At 42.9% G+C, this 26,160-nt stretch overlaps 1 protein-coding gene across 1 annotated transcript; it reads right to left on the reverse strand.

The window, feature by feature from the left end:
• On the reverse strand, positions 1-26,160 carry snx2 (sorting nexin 2). The gene is made up of 15 exons (XM_056375883.1): positions 25,685-26,160; positions 20,544-20,643; positions 20,307-20,467; positions 19,695-19,761; positions 19,112-19,155; positions 18,537-18,678; positions 17,834-17,912; positions 16,486-16,561; positions 12,116-12,229; positions 11,375-11,468; positions 11,064-11,269; positions 9,918-10,061; positions 4,719-4,799; positions 4,475-4,546; positions 1-3,723 (listed from the first exon to the last, which is right to left on the reverse strand). The coding sequence occupies exons 1-15, from the start codon at positions 25,781-25,783 to the stop codon at positions 3,673-3,675; spliced, it is 1,530 nt and encodes a 509-aa protein (XP_056231858.1). The 5' UTR covers positions 25,784-26,160; the 3' UTR covers positions 1-3,672.

The following is a 26,160-nucleotide window of genomic DNA, read 5'->3' on the forward strand; positions in this document are numbered from 1 at the left end:
TGAGATACATTCCTTTATTATAATTAAAGTACTCAAACATCTGCTCTGCCGCGGAATGTCACGCCAAACCAAAAGAGCTTTAAAAAAATCTGCTCAGTTAAAGCGTTTCATCATTTGTGAAAGTAAAAAAAAAAACAATCAACTGAAAACTTCGCACACCATTAGGCGGCAAATAATGAGGAATAAAACATGGAATAAAATACAAAAAGGTAGCAATCGACACAGTGTTATATGATTTAAGATTGAGGAGCAGTGGGGATGAGGGCTGAGCACAAAAAATAATACAAATTAAATCCAAACTTCCAGTTTTAATCAAATTTAATATGAGATGAAAAATGTCAGATTTGTAGCTTCTGTTCGATTCAGGTTGTTGGATTTTATTCTGATGATTAAATCAGCTTTGAATTCAACTGAATAAAATCAAGGAAAGATTCTGTAGAATTTACAGCCCTCACACGGATCAACGGGAGAGAAACAGCCGGTAAAGATAATCCTCAGTCTGCAGCTGCTCTCTGGACGGACACACACACTGTCACCTGACACACACACACACACACACACACACACACACACACACACACACACACTTCCACCAAACCTAACACTACTCTTCTTTAGCTTCACTTCAGTCTCCTTCAAAATAAAATCCTTCATCTGCAGTGAAAACAACTCTTCAGCGTCGAAAGCTGCCAAAACTGAAAACGCTAACAGCGCTAGCACGTCGTTTCAGTTCTTCACTTCCTGTTAAAGTCTCCTCTTTGGGGCCAACCTGAGCGTTAGGAAGAAAACCACGAGGTTCAGTTCACTCTGCAGGTTTTCAGCTCTGAACTGCTGCTCAGTCAATCTGTCTCTTTGTTTTTAACGAAAGAGATCATTTAACTTTTTTACCCCTTTTTAGTTTTGGTCCGATTCTTCCAGCGCAAAGTCGTCAGTGAGCAACTCTGTCTCCTGGAAATTATATTTATATGCAACCAATTTATAGTATATTTTAGAGAGAACATGATTTCTATTAACATCATGAGGAAATGTTGTTTGTTCATGGAGGTCGACATGCACCTGTAGTGACTCCAGCATCACTGAAGTGTTTTATAGCTCTGACTCTCAGCTCAGTGAAACCCTTCAACACAGAGAGGTTCACACTGACTCGACCAACAACATGCGATGCTTCTCTTCCTAAACATGCACACACTGACTGACTGTGGGAAGATATTTACAGCAGGTAGAAAGTCAATTATTATCATGTTTATTAATTGAATAGTTCAGCCCGTCAGCCTCATTCAGTAGGTTATGATGATATAAGAGAAACTTGGCAGGAGGAAAATCGCATCAGAACTTATTTATATATCGTCTCGCTGGTTCAAAGCCCTAAACTTTATTTTATTATCTGAGCTTCCTGATTGACTGTTGGACTTGTAAACACCAATATGATGGTTTTGATTTGTTAACTGGGTTGGAGAGACAGTTAATGGCATTCAAGTGACGTGACACAGGGTCTAACTACAGGCTGTTTAACAAGAGTTACCAGAATACAGATGAAAGAAAGGGAAAATGGGGGCAGTGCATCCAGGGAAATTAACCATCCCAAGATACGTAATTAACTGTGGGTATTAATCAAGCTTCTTCAGGTAAAATAGGTTTGTCTAGGTGTGTGAATGTTCATCAGTCAGCAGCGTTGAACTGAACCACAGAGTGAGTTTCTTCCTCCTCCGCCTTCGTCGACTCAAAGAGGAGCAGAAACGAACAGAGAAAATGTTGCCTTCACTCACGATCATACAGCAACAAAAACAACCCAGGGCTCTTGTTTTGAAAGGAACAAGGGGGGAAGCGAGAGGACCGAACAGGTGACAGGAAGTACAAGACACGATAAGAGAGGATGCAGTCAGTCAGTCAGTCGTCCTTCATCACTGACTCCAGGTCAGTTTCACAGCTTCCAAACTCTAAAGTAAAAGCACAGATTCTCCGATGTAGAGGTTCGTTTTAGTGGAGAGAAGTTGCCGTGGTTACGAGAACAGCTGTTAGCACTGTTACATTCCCCAGTGAAAACAACTGGTAGTGCTGGATATGGTTTTTGGGTTATTATTATATTAAACAGCTGATGAAGCAGACACGTGGCGTTCAGGGTTCCTGTAGTAAAAGTTCATTTTCACATTCTTGGTTTCAAACACTGAGGTGAAAAAAAAAAAAAAAAAAGTCAAATGTACAAGACCGTTAGGAGAGAAGTCAACTACAATTCCCAGAGAGCACTGCTGCAAAAAAAAACATCCAGTCAGAGAGCTACAGACTCTGTTGCCGTGCAGCTGAAGTTATTTAATTTACAATCAGTTCACTTTTGGATTTTTCTGATTTGACTTTAAATGTCTCCAGAGCAGCTGCCGCCGATGCTCATGGGTAATGTAGTATTTAAGGACAAAGTATTCAAGCCATTTCACACCAGGAAAACCAGAAGAAATCAGAAGTTTTTTATAAGCTTACAAACATTTAATAAATAGTTTATAACACACTATAATGTAGTTTGAAGCAGATATAATGAGTTTGACTAAATTATCATTCAGTATTTAATCACTTAGATCTGCTTACAACAATGTTACAGTGCGTTATAAACCATTTATTAGTCGTTAATAATCTGCCTACAAATGCTGAAAAGGGGGATTTATAATAATGTTTCTCATATTGATACTAAAATAATCTAAATCAAAGGTTGCACTTATTCACTTTTTTCGAGTTTTTGACCGTATCCCACAAACTTCATCAGTAAAACTGCAGGTGTAATCGCGACCTTTCTAAAAGTCTCTCTACATATCCGACCGCCTGTTGTCACGTCACTTAGCTTCATGAAACGCCTGAGTTTTATCAGGAAGAAGGCAGTTGGATTCAGTCAAAAACAGGGAAAAAAGTTACTAAGTGAAGCTTAAGTATGAATTTTTAATTATGTGGCAACTGCAGATTTACGGAAAAAATGCTGCACACAGAAAATGTTTTAATTCATTTTGACAATTTATATTCTTCGTCTTTTTCTTTTTAATTGGCGGGAATGAGCTTCCATACGTCCAGAGAACTGATGGGGGGAAAAAAGATCTTTACGTTAGAGTGTGGATATCTGTCTTTGTTGAGAGTCTTAAAAAAAGACGTCAAATATTAAACGTAGAGAGCGAGACCCCCCCCCCCCCCCTCGTCTGGGGATCAGGTGAATGAACAAAGTGCTCCGACTGTAAAACATGACACCACATTAGATTCTGCCGTCACCGGGCTCAGATCCCGTGCTGCGTTCAAACTGCAGGTTCCAGATCATGAAAATTTGAGCTCTTTCTCAAACTTACTGAATTCTGACATCAACGTGACGGAAACAGTGTGAGTGAGATATTTTTGTTAATGTTATTACTGTGAATGCATCAGTCTGAGTCGTTCCTGACAACGATTACTCTGACGGGACTTGAACGCAGCACAGTTCAGCACAAAGAAAAAGAGGAGTAAAAGAGGGTGAACTGTAAAATTGAAAGAGTTTTTTGTTTTTTTTTAACTGCAGAAATGTCACTTGGAGCTGGTTCGCTGCCTCACTTCTCTTCTTCACTCTGGGCACAAACAGGAGGAGGGAGACCCAGGAGGACAGGTGCATTATGGGTAGTGTAGTTTGACCGGAGCCAGTCAGGACTGTCTGTTGTGTGTGTGTGGGCTCTATGAGATGGCCTTCGCCTCAGGTAAGAAGGCCTCCCAGTACTTTATCAGCTGCAGGAGAAAAAGAAAATGAACATTAATGTGCCACAAATATATTCTGGTTGTATTTGCACTTAGAATTAGAATTGTTTAAAATTGAATATGAAAAAAAAAGTATATTTTGTTTTCTATGCTGAATTTAAAATTGTTAAATTTTAAAATAACATTTAAATTTTCATGTTTTAAAATCATTAATTAATTAATTATAAGTACTGCAAAAATTTAAAATTTAAAAATCCATTGACAAATATTTTTATCATTAAAATAACAGCAATGCCAAAATAAAAATGAAATTGAACAAAAATTGACTTCAGCATTAAAATCTAAATTCAGAATTAGAATAACTTTATCGTCCGTGAGCCAGTGGAAATTCATCTGTCGTGGTTCACTCATAAAAAATATTTATTTATTAATTATGTCATAATTTTAGCTAATTTCTTCTGAAAATTAATAATTATTAATAATTATTTTCATTATGACTGACTGAAAGGTTTAACTGCCGTTATGGAAATTTCTCATTAGATTTTAATCTTTTATCTCAGTTTATTTTATTTCAATTTCATTAAGATTTTATTTTAATTTTGGCCGCCAAACAATTCCATTAAATTGAATTAAAAATAATAATAAAAAAAACAAATATTACACAAAATTATGTATAATTATACATAAAGATGCCAAATTATACATATACAAACATGATTTTGTATAATAATAATAATAATAATAATAATAATAATAATGATGTTGTCTTTGTCTCATTTACCTGCTGTTGTGTCTGAACCAGTGACTCCAGGTATTTGATGATGATTGTTTTAAAATCCTTCACTCGTTCTTTCTGTTGAAAAATCAAAGAAACAGTTTTTTAATGAATATATGAAAATCCAGTTCCAGGTGAACATTCATTCATCCATCCCTCTCATCCCGTCATTTACCGCTTCACTCATCAGATCATTCATTTTAAAGCGTATTCACTCATTCATCATCTTCATCATCGTCGTCTTACTCACCTCAAACCTGCTGACTTCTTTACGGATGGTTTTGGAGATTTGTTCAAAGTCTCTCTCTCCCTGCTGGACTTTCCCCTCCAGCTGAAACACACACACACACACACACACACACACACACACACACACACACACACACACACACACACACACACACACACACACACACACACACACACACACACACACACACACAGTATTTTTAATGTGTGTTTAATTTTGCCTCTTCTCGGACGAGGAGCCATGTTTGGATATCGGGATGTTTTTGATGAAGCTGTATATATATATATATATATATATATATATATATATATATATACACATATTGTTTTTCCTTTAGTGATCACAGATACTGGATTTCCTGACACTGATATTTAGGAGCTTTAAAGAAAATGATAAACCAGAGAGTGAAAGAGAAGCTGAGAGGAGGAATGTGAATCACCCACTTCCATCAAATCCTCACTGACTAAATATTTAAAACAAATAAACTGATGGTGAACATTGAGCTTTCAGCTGTAATGTTGAAGTTTGTAAATGTACAAAATCTTTAGAATAATTAGTTGATAATTAAGAGTGAATTGTGCTACAGTTTGGTATTTGACATGAATTGTGTCACGACTTGTGGCTGTGAGCTCAGGACTCTGAACAGTGGAGATTCCTGTAGTTTAGATGAAGCTTATTAATTGACGTTATTGATATTTACTGAAGTAACACAACAACCGCCTGGTTACATGAGTCTTTATCAGCCTGAAATAATGATGGAATTTAATTAGATTCATTAGCTCATTTATATGAAGAAACAAAAAAACAAAGCACTAAGCTACATGAGCCGTGCAGATGAAAACAAACACCTGATCTACGACGTCACATGAAGGAGTTTGTCTGTTATTCCTTTGGATTTTAAGCTTCAGGTTCATTTCTTGACGTGAGGAGATTTTGTTTTTTTAATTCACCGACTCTCGGGAATTTATCCCAAAGTGTGAATTTGCAAAATCTGATCTGCACTGACAAACTAGTTCATGTGACCGTGGACGGTTTCGGCAGCTTGAACGTCGCCACATTAAAGACGAAGACAAAAAAACAAACATGATAATAATCAACTAAATGCTGCTAAACATGAGAACGAAATGGTAAAATGAGGCAAATGAAAGGTGTGAAGCAAGCAGTCAGGTAGGCAGGTGGACGCAGACAGACAGACAGACAGACAGACAGACAGACAGACAGACAGACAGACAGACAGACAGACAGACGGGGCAGGTCCTACCTCCTCAATCTCCTGGTTGCAGGAAGGCATGGCAGGGAAAATGCAAATAAATTTAAGAGGCTGGAAAAAAAATGCTCAGAGCTTCCAAAATCATAGAGGAAGATCAAGAGACATGAGCAAACACTGAGGAGAAACAAAAGCACTGAAGGGAAAGAAAATCCTGCCTGAGGCGCCGAGCAGCTGGTGACGTTGTTCGGGTTTGAACCTCAGGTCACAGTTAGCGTCTCCTGTCTGTGACTGGACCTGTGGGTCACTGCTTAACTCTCCGACCAATCGGAGAGCTTGTTACGTCCCATCGCCGATTGGGGTTTTACCAGCTACGCTACGCTACGCTAACTGACTAAGCTACTTGATTAGCTAAGAGGAAAAGCAGCTGGAAACAGGAAAATGGAAATTGAAGAGGGAGTTTTCCCTTTTTTAAAATGCTTTTTCAAATTCTATTATTTATTCATGATAAATAAATCTTTTTATAAATGGTTTATTATTCACACTTTTGTAAATCCATTTTTAAATCTGAAGTTTTTATTGATGGACTAATTGTTCATTTATAAATTGTTTCTACAATTCCTGTTTTTAATGTCTATTAAAATATGACATTCAGGAAGTTTATTACTTTTCCTGTGACGTCCCTCGTCCTCCGTACGAACTGATGAATTAAATCTGTTCAGTCAAAACCCTCAAACACTTTCATCTTTCAGTGATATGAAAGTTTTAAGAAGTTGTGAGAAAGAAGGAAATATTTGGTTTTATTTTACCACTATAATCAAAAATATTAAAATAAATCAAATGAATAAAAATGTAATTATTGAACAGTTTTATGAGTTTTTCCACATGAAAACCTAAAAGAATCTTAAATTCCCAGAGGAAATGCTGATGTTGTGATTTAATCATTAAAGGCGGAAAGTAAAAAATAACCTCCTGGTTTTGTTGACAGGTTTTGACTTGAGGAAAACATCAGTGTCTTTGCACAGACGCTGCTTCACAGCGTCAGTGTTTGAGCTTCCGGCTGGTGTTACACTGTGGCGCCCACAGGGGGCAGTGTGGTGTAATAATCTGAGCAGCAGAGACCCTGAACGCACCACTGAGTGAGGAGATGTGCTCTGACCTGATGTAGTGCAGCTACAATCTTCACTGCAGCCAATTACAGTTTTTTTCTGCCTTCAGTTTAATTTACTGCGTCACTCTGACATTAAATAGATCTCGATATTATGACGTAAATGCACTAAACATATTGATTTTCTTGTATATGTGCGTCTTCCTTCCTGACAGCAGAGCTCCTCTAACCATGACCTCACGGTGTTTGTCATTTGTCCAGCGTGGAAGAAGAAGACGAGAGAACGACTTCCTGACGCTCTCTGCACCGACTCTCTTTAAATGAATCATTTGTCACGAGTTTGTGATCAGGAAGCAGGTAGTGTTCAAGAGCTGCGATCAGTGTGAGTTTGTATTAAAGCAGGAGAAGTGATGGACTCCCGCTGCTCATCACATGTTGGCTGTGACGGGAGGAGGAGGGGAGGAGGAGGAGGAGGAGGAGGAGGAGGAGGAGGAGGAGGAGGAGGAGTGTTGACTGACCAACCCTAACCTGGACGCACTGGAGCAGATACATGCTGTTAACACCAGGGCTGTACTGCAGAGTTCACACAGGTCAATACCTCTTTATTTTCCACTCACCCCCTTAAAAATGCAAATATCAACAAAAAGGTCGGGAGTGAAACCACAGACTGAACGCTGCCGCGACTCTAATGTTCATTTACAGGAAACTACAACTAAATCTGACTTCATTAATATTTTCTGATCACGTTAAATGTTTGAACAGTTTCTGATCTAAAGAGGAAATAAACTAAAGCAGTTTAAAGCTTTACAGCTCCTCCAGTGTAAAGGTCTGTGTCCATGTGTAGTGTGATTATAGATCAGCTCTAGCTTCTATATTAATACTGTGAAAGTATCAAAGCCTCAGTCCACAGAGAAATGCACACAGCCTGTATTCAGAAACTGAGCCTTAAAACCAGCCGTCAGGACTTCTGGAACTTTGTGATGTCACAACAAAGCAGTCACCAAGCCCCGCCCACCTGGACCCACCATCCAAACCTTGCAGGATTTGGTTTCTCTGAGTGTTTTTACCTGAAATCTGCTATATTTTTATTGGATCACTCAGAAAACAGTCAGCCAATCGAAAGAGAGGCTCAGAGCCTCCCGCCCTACTCTGCCTCTGATTGGCTAGAACTCGTGGCCTTTGTTGGTTAGGGTAAGAATGTCAGGGTGGTTGGTGGTTGCTCCACACTTGACGTGGATGGACGGACTACAGTCTGAACCAGAGCTGAGGCAGTCGTGTTTTTGACGTGTGTTTATGACACAGAGTTTATTCTCTGCTGGACGGATCATTTCATCACCTCGCTCCAGGAGCCTGGTGTGAAACTCTCTCCAAACTTTGCTCTTTATTCCTGGTATTTGTGTGCGGCAGGACGACAGATCCGTCCAGAGAAGAAGAAAACTACAGGACGCAAACAGCAGCGAAGCAGCAGGAAGGAAGACGACCGCAGAGTTTCTGCTGCTTCACAGGAGGAGCATGTTCACACATTTCACTTCCTCTACCGCTGAGCTTTTCTTCTTCATCTGGACTTTAAAAGGTTCAACTCTTCAGGCTGTGGACTGTAAATGTAAATGTCACAGTCCACTGGTGTGAAGAGGTTTTATCTCGGGTATTAATCTCACATCTGCAGCAGCTGCAGCAGGTTTCCAGCAGCAGCAGCAGCAGCGTGAAGCAAAAAACTCTTTTCTCTTTTTTTGACTTCAGAAAAAGGCGCTGTGTGTTTTCTGTCGGCTGTTGTCAAGGCGTGAACCAAAACCCGACTCCTGACAGGCGGCAAAACTCTCGTCGGCCCCAAATAAATGTTGGTTGTAACTCTACTGCGATCTGTCCTCGTCTGCAGCTTCTGACAGCCTCCCCCCCCCCCCCCCCGCCTCCCCCGCTATCCTCCCAAAACCCCACATCCTCCAGCTCCTCCGCTCTAATACACAGACCCCCGACCACGCCGACTCTGCCTGTGTGTGTGTGTGTGTGTGTGTGTGTGTGTGTGTGTGTGTGTGTGTGTGTGTGTGTGTGTGTGTGTGATGCTGACAGACAGCAGAGGATGAATTCGTGTGGTGACGCTCTAATAAAGTACTTTTCTCTCCGGCTCTTGTTTGTCGTTCATGTCTGAGAGAAACAACATTTACCCACAACAACAGAAGAAAGGCTGAAGTGTGAAGGTGCGCTCGTTTCGTCTGACTGGACGCACCAGCAGCTTCAGACGGAGGGAGTCGGCTCCTGAGAGCAACGCTCAACGTGATTAAGACCAGATTGTGTGTAAACATGAATTAATATAATTATCACTGCCACAATATGATCAATAATTAATAAATAAATAATTAACTAAGTAGAATCAGGACCAGGAGGAAACATGACGGAGGAGAATCACGTCCGTCACTACAGGTAAAAACCTCTGACATCACAATATGTTAGTTAATAAGTGTCGACATGTTTTCAGTTTGCCTGTTTGTGTGTGTGTGTGTGTGTTTGTGTGTGTGTGTGTGTGTGTGTGTTACATGTTTTAATTAGCACTAACGATGAAGCCTGGGTGCAGATCATCTTGACCAACATTAATATTTTGCAGGTTTAAATCAAACTATTTGAATGTTTTAATCTCAGCGACTTGAAGTTGCTGTAAAACGAACCAATAAATTCGGAGTGAGTCATCATGATGTCATCACCTGCGCTCGTCACTGTTGTTGTTGTTTATTTGACAAACATTAAATCTCCTGTGTTCAGTGAACGTGACATTAAAATATTTTATTATTGCTGATGTTTTTAAATAATTAATTAATAAAAATTATTTTAAATTATTCTACCGTCCCCCCCCTTCCCCCTCCTCCCCCCCTCCCCCTCCCCCCCCCCTCACCTCTTTGATCTCGTCCTTCGCCTGCTGCAGTTTGTCCGGTTTGTTGGTGAACTGCAGTTTGGCTTCAGCTTCTCGTTTCTTCTGCAGCAGCATCTGACTGTCCTGCCACTTCTGCCACGTCTTCATACGGTGGTCAAACACACCCTGAACACACACACACACACACACACACACACACACACACACGGATATAAATTTCCAATCATGAGATGCTACGAACTGCAGCTTTTCATTAATGGACTCTAATAAAGGAAACTAATTAACAGCAGCTCTGATGTTCAGTTTCAAAGATCTGACTGGATGAGAAGTCGAACATTAAATCAACAGGATCTTTTACACAAAATATTAACGTCATTAAACATTTATAAATGCACATAAAACACGTTTTTCTATTTAAGTTTTTATGCTTTAGATGTAAAAACAATGAGTCACATTTTAATATTTTTAAGTTCAAACATCTGCAGCTACAACACAGTCATCAATAACACACACACTCCTCTACAGCTGCAGCTAACGAGCTAATGAGCTAACGAGCTTCATCCTCCTGTGTTTTCTTCATTAATCGATTAATTGTTGAAAAAACACTTAAATTTCATTTTTGTCAAATGTTTTTTGTCTGAAACTCAGAGACTTTATTTTTTGAAAAGTGTCAAACGATTAATCGATTATCAGAATAGTCGATTGACTAATCGTTGCAGCTCTACTCTCACTTCCTGTCTCGTACCTACCTGCTCTCAGGTGTTCAGTGTCCAGCAGCTCAGACAGGAAGTCAGAACAGACACACTTATTAATTATTACTAATCTATTCTCCTGTAACTGCTCTTCAGCTCCCTCTCGTCTGCTGCACCTAAGAACTGATCCTGGACCTGATCCTGGACCTGATCCTGGACCTGGTCCTGGACCTGATCCTGGACCTGATCCTGGACCTGATCCTGATCCTGGACCAGATCCTGATCCTGGACCTGACCCTGGACCTGACCCTGGACCTGACCCTGGACCTGACCCTGGACCTGATCCTGGACCTGATCCTGGACTTGATCCTGGACCTGGTCCTGGTCCTGGACCTGGACCTGATCCTGGACCTGATCCTGATCCTGGACCTGATCCTGGTCCTGGACCTGATCCTGGACCTGGACCTGGTCTTACCTTGACGGCGGTGATGAGGCGGACGTAGTCGCCCAGTAACTCAGAGAAGAGGTAGAAGTCTGCGTTGGCCTGGTCCTGGTGCAGCTGGTCGATCTTCTCCTCCACCTCTGCGAGCTGCGACAGAGCGCGGGACAGAGCCGTGTGATCCTCGCTGTTCCCCAACATGGCCGCCGACTTGGCAAACTGCGCCGTGTTCACAGACAGCTCTGGAGAGAGGGGGGGGCGGGGAGAGAGGGGGGGAGGGGGGGGCGGGGTTAAATCCAGCTTGACGTTAGAAAGTCAAAGACTCTGAAACACTCGGAGCGTCGTACCTTTCCTGTGACAGACCAGAGACTCCACGCTGCCGTGAAGCTTCCTCAGCTGAACATCCAGGTTCTCAAAGTGCTGCTGCTTCTCCTCGAACCACTGACACACACACACACACACACACACACACACACACAGACAGACACACACACACACACACACAGACAGACACACACACACACACACACACACACACACACACGCACGCACACACACACACACACACACACACACACACACACACACACACACACACACACACACACACACACACACAGACACACACAGACAGACACGCACGCACACACACACACACACACACACTTTTATAAAACTTATTTTGCTAAACTTTAATTGTTCAATAATTATTTGATTTATTTTTCCATCTGTTTTCTTCCATTTCTTCCTGTTTCCTTATTTCCTTCCCTTCGACCCCAGTTCCCTATTTCTATTTCTATTTTTTCCTTCTTGCTTCTATATTTTTATGTTTTTATTTGCATCTTTCTTTTCCTCTTTTATCTGTTCTTCCATCTCTTCTTTCTTTTACCTTTATTTTTCTGATTTCCTTTCTTGAATCATTTCCTTCCTCTTTACTTCCTTATTTCCATCCACTCGTCCTTCCTCCTTCCTTCATCCCACAGGTCTCTCCTCTCTTCTTCCTGTGCCTCCTTCTGTCATTCCTTCCCTCTAACATCCTTCCTTCCTTCCTTCCTTCCCTCCTCTCCTCTCCTCCCTGCTTAACTCACGGCATCGGACTCGTTCATCTTGATGGTCATCTTGTTGACGGCGTCCGCGGCCTTGTTGACCATTCGCAGAAGTCCGGCGCTGCTCAGAGCCTGAGTGCTGACTGCCCGCGGCAACTGGCCAACAAACAAACAAACAAACAAACAAACAAACAAACAAACAGTTTGAGTTTTACTTCCTGTCTCTCAGACTCGACTCTTCATGTTTTGTTGTTGAGTTACCAACACTTCCTGTGTGATTTTTCACTTTAAAAGTCTTCCAGCAGCTTAATGAGCATAACCCCTTCCATGTTTCGTTTAAGCTTTTAATTTGAAACACCAGCAAGAAAAGTTGAGTTTCACGTTACTTGACTTTATTAGTGACGTCCATCCTTCGTGTTCGAGGCCGAGCTTTTATTTGAGGATTTATCATCTTACTTTTTCTTTTTTCTCATTAGCTTCTTTTTCTTTTCTTCATCTTTCACTTTCACTCAGTTTCTGATCAACTCAGCAGCTTTTCTCAGTTTTACTTTCATCTTTTCCATCTGCCTTTCTTTTCTGTTTTTCCTTCTCTTTCAGTTTTCTCTTGTTGTTAACTTCTTATCTTTTTCTCTTTTCTTCCTTTGATTTCCCTCAGATCTTATTTCTCTTTCTCTGATCTCAAAGTTTTACTGCACTATTTTATTTTCCTGTTTTACTTTCCTCAGTTGGATGTTGTGTTTCTTTCTCTTTCCCTCCCTCTCGACTCTGTTGCAGCTCTTCTCTCTCCTCCTCTCTGATTGTAATGTCTCCCACGTTTTAGCTGCCGTCAGATTTAATGCAGACACTTTCTGTGCAGAGCAACTTTACCAGCTGCAAAAACTGACCGAGAGCGCGGCGCCTCGGCGCAGGACGCCTCCACCTCCGTCTGAAAATAGACTCATTTTTCTTCATTTTGGAAAAGTTTATTTTTTTTCCTGGACATACGAGGTTTTCCTCCGACGGTGGAGCACATTTGCTCCAATCTCATTTAACAGGGGCGGCGGCAGCCAGGGGACGGCTCGGTCCCCGGGGCCCTCGCTGACGGAGGGACGAGGGTAAATGAGCAGAGGCGTGGGGTAAAAATAGCTTTAAATTGCAGCTTGGTCCCATTTGTCCCCCCCCTCCCTCCTCCCCCCTCCTCCCCCCTCCTCCCCCCTCCCTCCTCTGGTTGTGTTTCATTAAGCGGGCTGGACGGACCGACACGCTCGGTCAAGCGTTGGAGCGATTCATCTGTTAAACCGGTGACACGAGGCCATTTATTCTGGACCAGCGTCTGCCAGCTCCTTCACAACGCAATCCCACTAACAGTTAGGTAGGTGGCAGCGAGGTGGGGGGGGGGGGGGGGGGGGGGGGCGCAAGACGAAATGTTACAGAGGATTTAGTGGGAGTGGACAATAAAGTGAGGAAACAGGAAACGCCGCAGGCTCTTAAACCCTGAGGCAGTTTTTAGAGGCTCGGCTCGCAGAGCGCCGCGGAGGCCGACGCCGCCTCAGTCCGTCCGAGCGTCTGACTGTAACACTGACACATCTTGGTCCCTGGAGGATGAACCACACTGACCTCCTCCCCTTCTCCACCCTGTCGCTGTATTAGCACAAACTTTGCAGCAGCTACTTCCTGGTTTCTCGGTTGCTGTGTTTAAATTACTTGAATTGATTTGTTTGATTTTTTGATGATATTCTTTTGTTCGTCATTAGTTCATTTATATCATTTGCTCGTCCACCATAGTTAGTTTTCTTTAAGAGGTACTTTGTTTATTCTGGTAACACCACGGGTACTTGAGGTTATTTAGGCCGGGAGACAGGTTTAGGACCAGCATGCACCTGGGTGGGCCTGTGTCCTTCTGTTCTTCAGTTTGCTGCTTACGTTTGATTTTGAGTTACTGACGTCTGCTGCAGTTTCTCAAAGTGTTTCCCGAGTTTAAGAAAAACATTCAATATTTTACAGCAGTGAAATTCTTCTGTTTCCATGGAGACGGCTGATGTGCTGCCATTAGCGCTTGTGCACAACAGGAGGGTTATGGGGCGAGAACAGTGACAGTAACTAATAAAAGTTCCACTGAAAAATAAAACACCAACATTAAATAAACTACAAACTTAATTAAATTAAAGAGAAAAGACGAGATCGTAGTTTTTTCTTTGTTTTCTTCGCGGAAGCTTTTTCAGTGCCATCGTTTCCTTTTTCAGTTCAGGTTTTATTTTGAAGGTCAAAATGTTACTGTCACTGTTCTCGGCCCATAATCCTCCTGTTGTTGTGACGGGAGCTTCACCAGCTGAACTTTAAGTGATTCCTGAAGTTTAACAATAAGATACGGAGAAAAACTTCAGTGAACCTTTAGGAGAAAACTTAAAGGTGTTTTGTGTGACGGTTTTTATTTTCAGGAAACCGTAATCCAGCCGTTAAGGAAAATCTTAACTTCCGGTGTTTTGCGCGACCGGCCCCAGAACTTTACTGCTCTGGTTCTGGTTCTGGTTCAGTGTCAGAGTGTTACTTTCGGTCGCAGCAGCAGCAGCTGTTTCTATGAGAACATCTGTACGAAGCCGCCGGCAGCAGAAAGCAGCTGCTGAACGCTGCAGCTGGTGGAGACCAAACACAGAGCTAAAAGAGAGGGACCGCCGGACTGAGATTCACCAGGTGGCGCGACGCCACTGCAGATGGACGATCGTGTGGCAAGAAGAACCAGTTAGTGCAGGTTTAATAAAAGGGAGGACTACACCGAGTCGCCATCGCCGCTCTCGTTCGTAGTATTTTTCTGCAACTAAGCAACAAACTGCAGCTGCAGACGACCTGCTTCCTGTTTACACCTGCAGCACATGCCGAGTGTTTGTGAGCGCTCATGTGAGATGTGTTTGTTTCGTGTGTTTTCAGGCGTGTTAGTGTGGAACGAGATTATTTGTGATAAGGAGCTAAAACTCGTCTGGACGGAGACGTTTTAGCTCGGAAATGAAAGCGTATTAACGCTGACGTAGCCTGTGAGCAGCAGATAGTTGGAGTAGATAACCAGAGACCCAGAGCTCTGTCTCTGTTTCCTGACATTAGCTGATATCTGCAGACAGCTGTTGACTAGCGTTAGCTACGCGGCGGGTATCTGCTCACTGTTCAGGCGGCTGCGATGACCTCACCTCCACTAAACGAGATGATCCGTCCACATTAAACACGAACCGAGGGGGCCGATAAGAGTTTTTTTTTTTTTTTTCGACCGTCTCTCATGTTCTTGCGATTGTTAAATTCAATCGTGAGCATGTCGTGCTTCACGTCACAGTTTATGGGACCATAATGAGTCAAGACAGTTAATGTTGCCAGCTGGCTGTGAGTGAAAATACTTGGGTTCGAGCACTTTGTTATAATTCAATTGTTCAAAATGTAGACAATTTACAGAACTTGGAAAAACAAAAACTTTGAATGAATTGAATCAGTTTGATGTTTCCTGCCCTCCTAGCATGACAGTCACCATGAGTCATAGAGGTCAGTGCAGCAACGCTTTCCCTCCTAACGAAATCTAGTTTGCAGCTACTACTTTAGTAAATTAAGTTTTCTTATTAGTTCAGCGAGGAAACAAATGGACCAATAATAGTGCTGAGAAATAAAGAGCGGAGCCCAAAGTTTCACTGCAACAAACTCGTCATCTGATGTTTCTAACTCGGCGTTCAGGTGAAGACTTAACTCCACAAACTGAACATGGAGGAATCTGGTCGCAGCTGCTCAAACTTTTCCTGCAGGTTTTGTTGATTTTCTGAAGTGAAGCGTTGAAGCTAACGGAGCAGACTGTCGTCTCATAGAGTCTAAAGGTCTGTGTCCATGTGTAGTGTGATTATAGATCAGCTCTAGCTTCTATATTAATACTGTGAAAGTATCAAAGCCTCAGTCCACAGAGAAATGCACACAGCCTGTATTCAGAAACTGAGCCTTAAAACCAGCCGTCAGGACTTCTGGAACTTTGTGATGTCACAACAAAGCAGTCACCAAGCCCCGCCCACCTGGACCCACCATCCAAACCTTGCAGGATTTGGTTTCTCTGAGTGTTTTTACCTGAAATCTGCTTTATTTTTATTGGATCACTCAGAAAACAGTCAGCCAATCAGAAGAGAGGCTCAGAGCCTCCTCTCTTCTGATTGGCTCACCGACCTGTTGTTACTAGAGCTCCAGAGAGAAGCCTGAGAGAGGAGATGTAAAACTACACTGAGATGGTTTTTATATCTTCTGATGGAGCAACACTTCAAATAAAACACAGAAGAAGAAGAAAATATGGCGCTTTAAATTTTAAAAACTTAATTGATAACAAGCAGGTTTGTTTCTACAGACTGATGCTGATGTGTTTAGCACGTGATCAGATGTGTTTATGTTCCTCTGGTGAAATGTGTGATTTTGTTATTTACATCTGAGCTCTCCAGAAACTGCAGGACGTCGGGATCCTTCAGCAGGACGGGATGCTTCACTGTCCTCATCAGATACCTGAAACACAAACACAAGATGCTTTTACTTCTGACAGCACGCAAGTTTTTACAACGACCATTTTCCATCCAATGATATGCTCTCCTCATAGCTGGTTGTCATGGTAACATGCTTCTTCTTTGACGCTATTGGCTGATGTCTCAAGTTCTTCAGCTCGGAGAAAAAAGCTGCTTCCTGTTTCAGTCTAAAATGGCAGCAGTCACAAAATAAAAGCTACATGTGAACAAACTGAAGAAAAAAAAAAACATCAACCTTTCAAGGCTTTTATTTTGAAATGTTGTTAAAACATCATTACTGTGTTGTAACAGAGTCGAAACACAAACAGTCAAATTAAAAATGTGTTTGTTCGTCACAGTTTTCATTGTGTGTGTGTGTGTGTGTGTGTGTGTGTGTGTGTGTGTGTGTGTGTGTGTGTGTGTGTGCATCAGCGTGGAGTTCTGCAGCTCTGAGCTCCATCAGCTGTCACTGGCTGACCTTCCTGTCAATCAAACACCATCAGTAAAGGGCAGCAGAATGTCAGCCCCGCCCCCCACCACCCCACCTTCCTGCTTCTCAGTATTCAGTGGGCGCACACACACACACACACACACACACACACACACACACACACACACACACACACACACACACACACGAGTTTGATGATGATGTATCTAATATTTGTGCTTTAACCTTTTGGCCTGTAAAGTTCTGACCAGGTTGATCTTTACCATGACTGTACACACACACACACACACACACACACACACACACACACAATGTGATTCCGTCACCTAAATTTCTTTGTTGTCATGGTAACAGGACAGTAAACTGAGAACAATAAAGCTTTGAGTCTTGAATCAAGTCAAATTAAATAATATGTTTCAGTCAGAGACGCACAAACACACCGGGACAATGCTAATGCTAATGCTAATGCTATGTTAGAACAAGCTACAATAAAATCAGCGTCTCGTCATCATTTATTTGATGTTTTTACTGTTTGAATGATTTAAAAAATAACAAAACAAAATTTAAAAAAACAGATTTTCAGCAACTGATTTTGAATTCTCAAATGTCAGATTGTCCTTGAACGCACCACAGAGGACAGATATGAAACCGTGATGAATAAAATAAACGTGACTAAATGTCTCTAAACTGATTCACACAGAGACGAGCTCCTTCCTCTCAGTCAAACACCCCGACTCTTTAACTTCTCCAGCTGTGTGTGTGTGTGTGTGTGTGTGTGTGTGTGTGTGTGTGTGTGTGTGTGTGTGTGTGTGTGTGTTTCTGTACCTCTCCAGCGCCGACCTCCTCTTCTCCACGAACTCGTTGGACGACTGGTCCTCCTTCCCCACCTTCACCTTGGTCATCCCTGCAGACGAGGAGACGCTCGTTAGCACGAGTGATTCTCAGGCAGGACGAGGACGGTCGTGTGTTTGGTCACTGACGGTCACACAGCACGTCGTGTTTATGGATATATTATCTTTTATTATATATTATATTAATATTATATGTGTATGAATATTTACAGCTGTTTGTAGAGAGTGAAAACCATCGTGGTAACTAACATCTGGTGAAAGAAACATCTGCAAGTATCTGAATGACTCGAGGACGAGGTCGTCGTTACGTGATAGGAGCGTGACAAATCAGAGTCGTGACTGATGAGACCCAAACAACCCAAGACTTTTCAAAATAAAACGTCCAGCAGCGTTTCTGTCGTGTGATACCAGACTTTGTTCAGCTTTGTCCACTTGTTTTAATACTGAGTGAGCAGTGAGTGGAGTTAGTTAAAGAAACTAAAGAAAAATATACACAAAATGCCATTATTTTCAAAATAAGAGACATCCACTCTTTAAATTAGACATTTCCTTATTTACTTATTAATCACCTCTTATTCACTTCAAATTCTCAGTTTAACAAGTATATATATATATAAAGTTATGGTGTTATGGTCTGGAGTCCAGCAGAGGGCGTCTTTGGCAGCGGTTTCACTTACCCACAATGCTTTTCTCCGGTGCAGGCGGGACGATGTAGCCTATGTGCAGGTACTTGGAGGCTAGTTTACTGTGCAGACCCAGGAAGTCACTGAAACGCCTTTTTACCGAAAACTCGTTACGCTTGAACAGAGACATGGAGGTCTGGGCGAGAGACACAGGGAGAGAGAGAGAGAGAGAGAGACAGAGAGAGAGAGAGAGAGAGAGACAGAGAGAGAGTAAATAAATAAAACTGAGCAATTCCCAATTACACAATTATATTATTTTATGTTATATAATATTATAATATATTATATCATATTATAATTATATTATACATTCTACCATATTATGTTACATTATATTATAATATATTTTATATCATATTAATAAAGGCTCATTCTGAATCAGTCAGAATTAAAGCCAACAGATGTTCTGCAGCGTTGCAAACGAATATTTAACTTAAAATAAACAATGAATACAATTAAAAACACTGATGAAGTGTTACATGTATTTCTTTAAAATAAAAATGAGCAAATATTAATGATGCACTGGGACAATGAGAGATAATTACAATACTTATAATGAAGTCTCTCACCTTGGTCGTCACTTTGTAGGCCATGTACGCATTCATCCCATCACCTGGAACACACACACACACATACATACACACACACACACACACACACACTTGAGTAAACTGTGTGTCCAGTCTGAGCTCACACGTCAGACTGGATAAACTGGTTCCATGTTCAGTTGAAGAAACTCTTTTATTTACAGTGTCTCATATTTACAGACTCTGTCATTAACAGTCAGTTTGAGCTCGGGACACTCGGCGTCCGAGTCCAGCTCTGTTGCGTCTCCTGCAGTGACGGCCTGCGGCCTGCAGGGGGGGCGTCAGCGCCGCAGACCCCCACTGTTGTTACAGCAGTGAAGCATTAGCACAATCATGTGGGAGCAGATTAGAGTGACTGAGAGAGAGAGAGAGTAAAACCTCCAACATCTGGAGCAGGGACACGGAGCAAAGAGGGCTGATGGGAAATGTAGTCTCAGTGGGTGGAGACACAAGCACTGAAACATCCTCTAATGCAACAGAAACACAAACATCTCCGCCCTTCCTCCGCCCTTCAGCACCGCTCTCACTGTTCAAGGAAATTCCAGGATATTCCAGGACTACTCACCGACTTTCTCAGGGTCGGACACCGATATGTGCATGTCGAACGAATCTCCGCCCTCCTCGTCTTCGATCTACAGAAAACAGACAAAACAGTTTATTCCTGCTGCGACGACGACGACACAAACTTTATTTATTCAACACTTCAGAGACAAACTCCACGTTTCCTCCCTCACTCTGTAAATTTAAACAAAGAATATGATCCCTCTGGTTAAGTCTCTTTATGTCTCATATTACAGAACAGCATTTTGAAGACCTTTAAACTCAAAACTTCATGTGTGAATATGACACTTGTCCCTCCTGGGCCACTGTAAGTGACTCACAGGAACTTCCTGTCTGTGAATGTTCTCGGTGAGAATCGTCTGCACGAGGAGAAACTGACGCGGCAGCAGAGGAAGACGTCAAATATATAATATAAATATAAGAAGAATAAACTGGAGAACACACAGGTACAGATAAATAATCGCTGTATAAAGGGTTATCGTCATGGAAACGACAGAGGTGTTAACGTCAGATAAACGTTTCTGAACCTGAAAGAACTTTAAACAAAACAAATCTACGAGACGTGTGTGTGTGTGTGTGTGTGTGTGTGTGTGTGTGTGTGTGTGTGTGCAGTCACCTCGTCGAAGGAGGAGTGTGTGAACATGTCGTCGTGGGCGTGGCCGATGCAAGGGGTGATGACGGAGGTGGGAGGGGTGATGGGGGTGATGGCGGGGGACGGGCCGTCCGACAGCAGGACGTCTCTCTCTGGACTGTCCAACGACACCTCCTCTGTGGCCTCTACGACAGAGAGAGAGAGTGTTAGTGTGTGTGTGTGTGTGTGTGTGTGTGTGTGTGTGTGTGTGTGTGTGTTTACCTGCGAACAGGTCCTCCGGGTCGTCATCAAATAGTAAATCTTGTTTGGGCCCATTTGAGTTGGTGCTGATGTCTTCAGCAGGTAAACTGGCTGGTTCTGACTGTGTACACACACACACACACACACACACACACACACACACACACACACACACACACACACACACAGGAGAGAGCAACCAAACAATGAGTTGTTAGAAGGACTGTAACTTTTGTGAAATGATAGATTATTATTATGTATTTATTACATTTTTAATAATATATATAAATATATTATTGGATCAGTTGCACTCTGCATCTTCACCACTAGATGTCACTGCATCTCTCACACTGCTCCTTTAAATGTTCATCAGCAGCTGAACGTTGAAACTTTCCTTTTCTTTCCTGACTGACACTAAACTGCAGAATTTCACCGTCGCAGCAAAGTGTCGCAACTTCGATCCAGTTCCAGCTGCTGCACATCTGTCGCTGTGCAGACTCAACACATTTCACAGAAGAAGAAGAAAGAAGCTTGCAGCAGTGTGTGTGTGTGTGTGTGTGTGTGTGTGTGTGTGTGTGTGTGTGTGTGTGTCACACAGCTTCCTGCCTGCCAGGGAGGAAACAGCAGCTGTTCCACAAACACTGAAGGTAAAACTGATCGATCAGCAGTGAGGCGCTGATCATGTGACATCACAGCTGCTTCCAGGGAAACACTCCGCCTCACACTTCACGTAACGACTGACTCACGCTTCTCTGCAGACATCTGAGTGATCAGTTAGTTACAGGAAGATCAGGTTTCAGCTGCACACTGATCTGATCTCTTCTTATTGTGATGAAGTGACACAGGGATCACAGGTGTGACCTGCAGCATCCGTCTCCTGTCAGTAAAGGAAACATGGACGACATCGTCCATCAGCAGGATGAAGATGTCACATGAAGACTTTCATGAAATGCACTGATCACGTTCTGCAGCACTAAAACAAAGACTCCAGCTCGGCGAACGTGATGTTTGTTTGAAATAGGATTTATAAAGTGTAACGTCACGATCAGCTGATCAGACGAGGTGTTCTGCAGGGAGCAGCTCGTTTGTTGACGTTAGCATTAGCTAGTGCCCATAGTGCTTATGGGCAGCTGAGAAAGTCTCATTTATAAGTTACATTATAATATAATTATTAGATCATAACATCTGTTCAAATATTGAAAAGAACCTGAAGAACCTGAAGTTACTTGAAAGCAGAGATCACTCTTACTGCCGAGGAGCCTGTGAGCAAGGCTCAACAGCTGTTAGAAACTGCTGCACATCTGCATCAGGAGTCGACGGTTTACTGAGTCACATGAGCAGAGTGTTGCAACTTTACAACAAACACACACACACACACACACACACACACACACACACACACACAGCAGAGCTTTTATGTGCATGCTTCACGTTACAACACTGATAAAACGACTGTAAACATCTGCGCGATTCGACTGTCGTGACGTGGCTTTAACTCCGTCTTCTTCTTCTTGTTTAAATGAGTTTGAATCTCCAGACAGGAGGAAACATCTGTAACATCTGCTTCTCCAGGCCGATCTCATAACCTCGTAATAAACCGCGATGACGCGTCAGTCGAGCGACAGGAGTCACCTGAGCGAAGGTGAATCTTTCATCACACGCTGAGGCCGAGAGCCGCTCGTCCGACCCTCTGAAAACACACAGCTACACACTGAAGAATCAGTCCAGCCTCACACCTGCTGCAAGAACACACCTGAACAGACCCCGAGAGAGAGAGAGAGAGAGAGAGAGGGCGAGAGAGAGAGAGGAGGAGGAGGAGGAGGAGGAAGATGGAGAGATTTTAGCTGAGAAGACAGAAAGAGGAGAGGATGGAGGAGAGGAAATGAGTGATGATAACGAGGAGCTTCCTCCCTCCTTAGTCAGCAGAGAGAGAGAGGTCAGAGGAAACACACACACACACACACACACACACACACACACACACACACACACACAGATACTTAAACTATGAAGTCACGATCATTATGAGTCTGACTGACTGTACTGAAATCATTGATGGTTGTGGAGTGTCTCTCTGAACTTCCAATCTTTCTCTACAACATGAAACATTCAGGATTCAAAAACATCAGCTCTCGTTCAGAAGATAAAATGTTTTTACGCATTAATAATAACACACAGGCAGAGAGATGTGTAATGTAAGACAGTGTTTCTACTCTCAGACACGAGGATCAGCTGATTCATCGTCGTTGGATGTTTGATTGTATTCATCAAATATTGATCAGTATCAGCAGCGGTCGCTCTCACTTTGACCTGGAGAACACGTCGATCAGAAAAACACGTTTCAACAAACTTATCATCATCAGTCACATTGACCCGCTTTATTTTACAACTTTCAATTAAGACTTCAAATCCAGTGGACGACATGTGAAGCTCTCAGAACACACACACACACACACACACACACACCACACACACACACACACACACACACACACACACACACACACACACACACACAGTGTCCTGAGAGGTTCATGTAACAAGTAACTCTCATCCTGCTCATAAAATAAAAAAACAAACGTCTGCAGGAAATATCTGAGTGAAAAGGGAACATGAGGAAATCCATGTCTCTCACACACACACTCTCACACACACACACACACACACACAAAAATGTGAGTCCTGGTGTCTTCAGGGTTTATATAAAATAATAGTAACATCTGTCAGCATCAGTTTCTCTAACAGCAGCAGGGCGGACATCTTGGTCGGATCTCACACCTTCACAGGACTGTCTGAGGGTTCAGGTTATAATCAGGATCAGGATCAGGATCAGGATCAGATCAGGATCAGGATCAGATCAGGATCAGAATCAGGATCAGGATCAGGATCAGGATCAGGATCAGATCAGGATCAGGATCAGGATCAGGATCAGGATCTCAGTTTAAGTTGTGGTGGTTCAGTTTTTGGGGGTGAGGGGATGGGTTAGGGTTAGTGTGAATCAGACTCATCCTGCTGCTCAGAGAGGAAGTGGATCACACACACACACACACACACACACACACACACACACACACACACACACATACATACATACATACACACACACACACACACACACACACACACACACACACACACACCTCATAGAAGAATGCTGTTGTGACACTCAATGAGGACAATCATCCAAGTCCAGAGTGCTGACATGACGAAAAGAGAAAACAGGCCTGTGTGTGTGTGTGTGTGTGTGTGTGTGTGTGTGTGTGTGTGTGTGTGTGTGTGTGTGTGTGTGCGTTTCCGAGCTGAAGACGTTACAACACAGTTGCAGAGGTTTTTTTTTTTTAAATAAGAAACTGTTGTAAAGTGACAGAGACGTTTTCACAGACAGACGTCTCACTCCTCCTCCTTTCTGTCTGTCGGCTCCAAACTTAAAGGATCATTTCCACCAAATCACTTTCGTTTATTTTCCTGCACCTGTCTTCACCTGATCAGGAGGTTTGAGCTTCAGTATAGAAACTATTCTGATAATCAGCAGAGCGTCAACATGTTCCCTCTTCTTTCCACATGTGAATCTGCAGCGTGTAAATGTGTAAAACAAACATGTTGCTGCTTCACTTCGTCATGCGTCAGTGTCAACTGAAGGTTTTTAACGTGCGAACTTCTGAACTCCAGCTACACAAAATATGAGCTAAGCTAAGCTAAGCTAAGCTAAGCTAAGCTAACTAGCTGGACAGACACAGCAGAGTGGAATCAATCTCCTCATCTGGCTCTCAGGGAGAAGAGACACAGAAGTGCATTTTCCTAATGTCAAACTATTCTTTTAAAATGATGCAAACAGCAAGTCTGGATCTCTCAGGGTCCTGGATCTCTCAGGGTCCTGGATCTCTCAGGGTCCTGGATCTCTCAGGGTCATGGATCTCTCAGAGTCCTGGATCTCTCAGGGTCCCCTGGATCTCTCAGGGTCCTGGATCTCTCAGAGTCCTGGATCTCTCAGGGTCCTGGATCTCTCAGGGTCCTGGATCTCTCAGGGTCCTGGATCTCTCAGAGTCCTGGATCTCTCAGGGCCCCTGGATCTCTGACCAGTGAGTGTTTCAGCCTTGCTCTCAGATGATTTAGTATTTCCAGCTCGGAGCCTGGAGCTGCTGTTTGCTGCTCAGAACAAATGTGTCCTTCTGCGTTTTATCTCGGAGAGGAACCAGCTGAAGTCGCATCGTGTCGCTCTCGTCGCCTCAGACTTTACACGACAAACACAAGCTGGAGTTTAGTGACTGAGCACAAGGAAAGTCGATTAAACGAACCGCTGTCATCATGTAGACTTTAGTGTGTCTGAACTTCTCCACACAAACATGCTCAGACTGATTTATGAAGCACAGTCACATGATATCACCAGTGTCTGCACAACCATTCAAACACCTCCTGCAGGAACAGCCTCCTTTATTACGGCTGTAATGTTCAGTTTTATTAGTTTGATAGTTTGACTCCGTGTTTCTGAGGCTGCAGTTTGTTGTGTTGTTTCATTAGTAAATAACTCAGTCGTATTTTATTACAGTTTACCTTTGATATTTCACCTCCTTGTTGTCAGGACACGACTACCTGCTGGATTATTACGTCCACCATTAAAGTCTGATTCAAAACCATTAAAACTAAAATTTCTTGAATTCAACTTCAACACTTCAACCACCGTTTTCTGCTTGTTCAAATAAACTGAAGCATTAACACAACAAACAGGAAACTTCAACCTGCTGAGCTGGACCTGTTTTTTCGTTTGTTTTTTTTCCAGTCCGCCCTGAACGCATCACCCTGCACCTGTGTGACTGTCACCTGACTGCGAGCAAACACACCTATCCTGCGCTTTTCTCCCGTGCAAACATGACCCTCCGTGGCTCCTGTAACTGTGGCTGTGAAGGCCACGGTTCAGTGTTGTTGTCTGCACGTCTTCTTCGTGTGTTTTTTAACGGCTGTTTTTGTGAATGGTGACAAGTAAAGAGACGAATCACGCCGACGCTTCCGCACGAACTAGACCTCATTCAGAAATGTACCGGTTTAAAGGTCTGCGCTCCCCCTCCTCTAAGTTTCCATCTGTTGTCAGCTGGAAGCATCACGCCCTGCCCGCCACAGCTCCCCTCGGCCTCCCTTCATCACCTCCTCCTCCTCCTCCTCCTCACCTCCAGTGTAGCGGCCGGCTCCGGGAACAGGTCCTCCGCGTCCTCCAGCTCCTCGAAGTCGGTGTGCTCCGGTGGAGGGTCCCTGGCTGTGTCCGCCATGTTCCTGCGGTGGATTGTGATGAAAGCTAACCGACACACACGCACCGACGGACGGCGAGAAAACAGGCGACTGACGGGGGCGAGGGGGAGGAGAGGAGGAGCGGGGAGTCAGGAGGTTTTCCCAGCTCTGTCATGTGACTAACAGGAGTCCTGATGGGAACCAGAGAGCAGGAGAAAAAGAGGAGGGCTCACTCTGCCGCTGTTTCCTGGTCCAGTTTCCTGAACATCTTTTCTTTTTTTAGTTCAGAGCTGTTATGGAAAAATAGACCACTGTAACTAGAAGCAGATTCCAGTGAAGGTTTCTACTGTTTCTGGGAGTTTACAATCAATAAATACACACAAATAAGACACAATGTTTTTTCTGTAAATAAGGACAA

Source organism: Seriola aureovittata, chromosome 5, assembly GCF_021018895.1.
Source record: "Seriola aureovittata isolate HTS-2021-v1 ecotype China chromosome 5, ASM2101889v1, whole genome shotgun sequence".
In the NCBI taxonomy this organism is placed as follows: Eukaryota; Metazoa; Chordata; class Actinopteri; order Carangiformes; family Carangidae; genus Seriola; species Seriola aureovittata.

Bases quoted from the DNA above. Each gene is read 5' to 3' on its own strand.
- snx2 (XM_056375883.1), bottom strand. From the start codon at position 25,783: ATGGCGGACACAGCCAGGGACCCTCCACCGGAGCACACCGACTTCGAG. The intron at 20,644-25,684 runs GTGAGGAGGAGG...GTGTGTACACAG, and splicing joins AGCCGGCCGCTACACTGGAG to TCAGAACCAGCCAGTTTACC. The intron at 11,270-11,374 runs GTACGACGCTCC...CCCTCTCTCCAG, and splicing joins TCTGGTCTGTCACAGGAAAG to AGCTGTCTGTGAACACGGCG.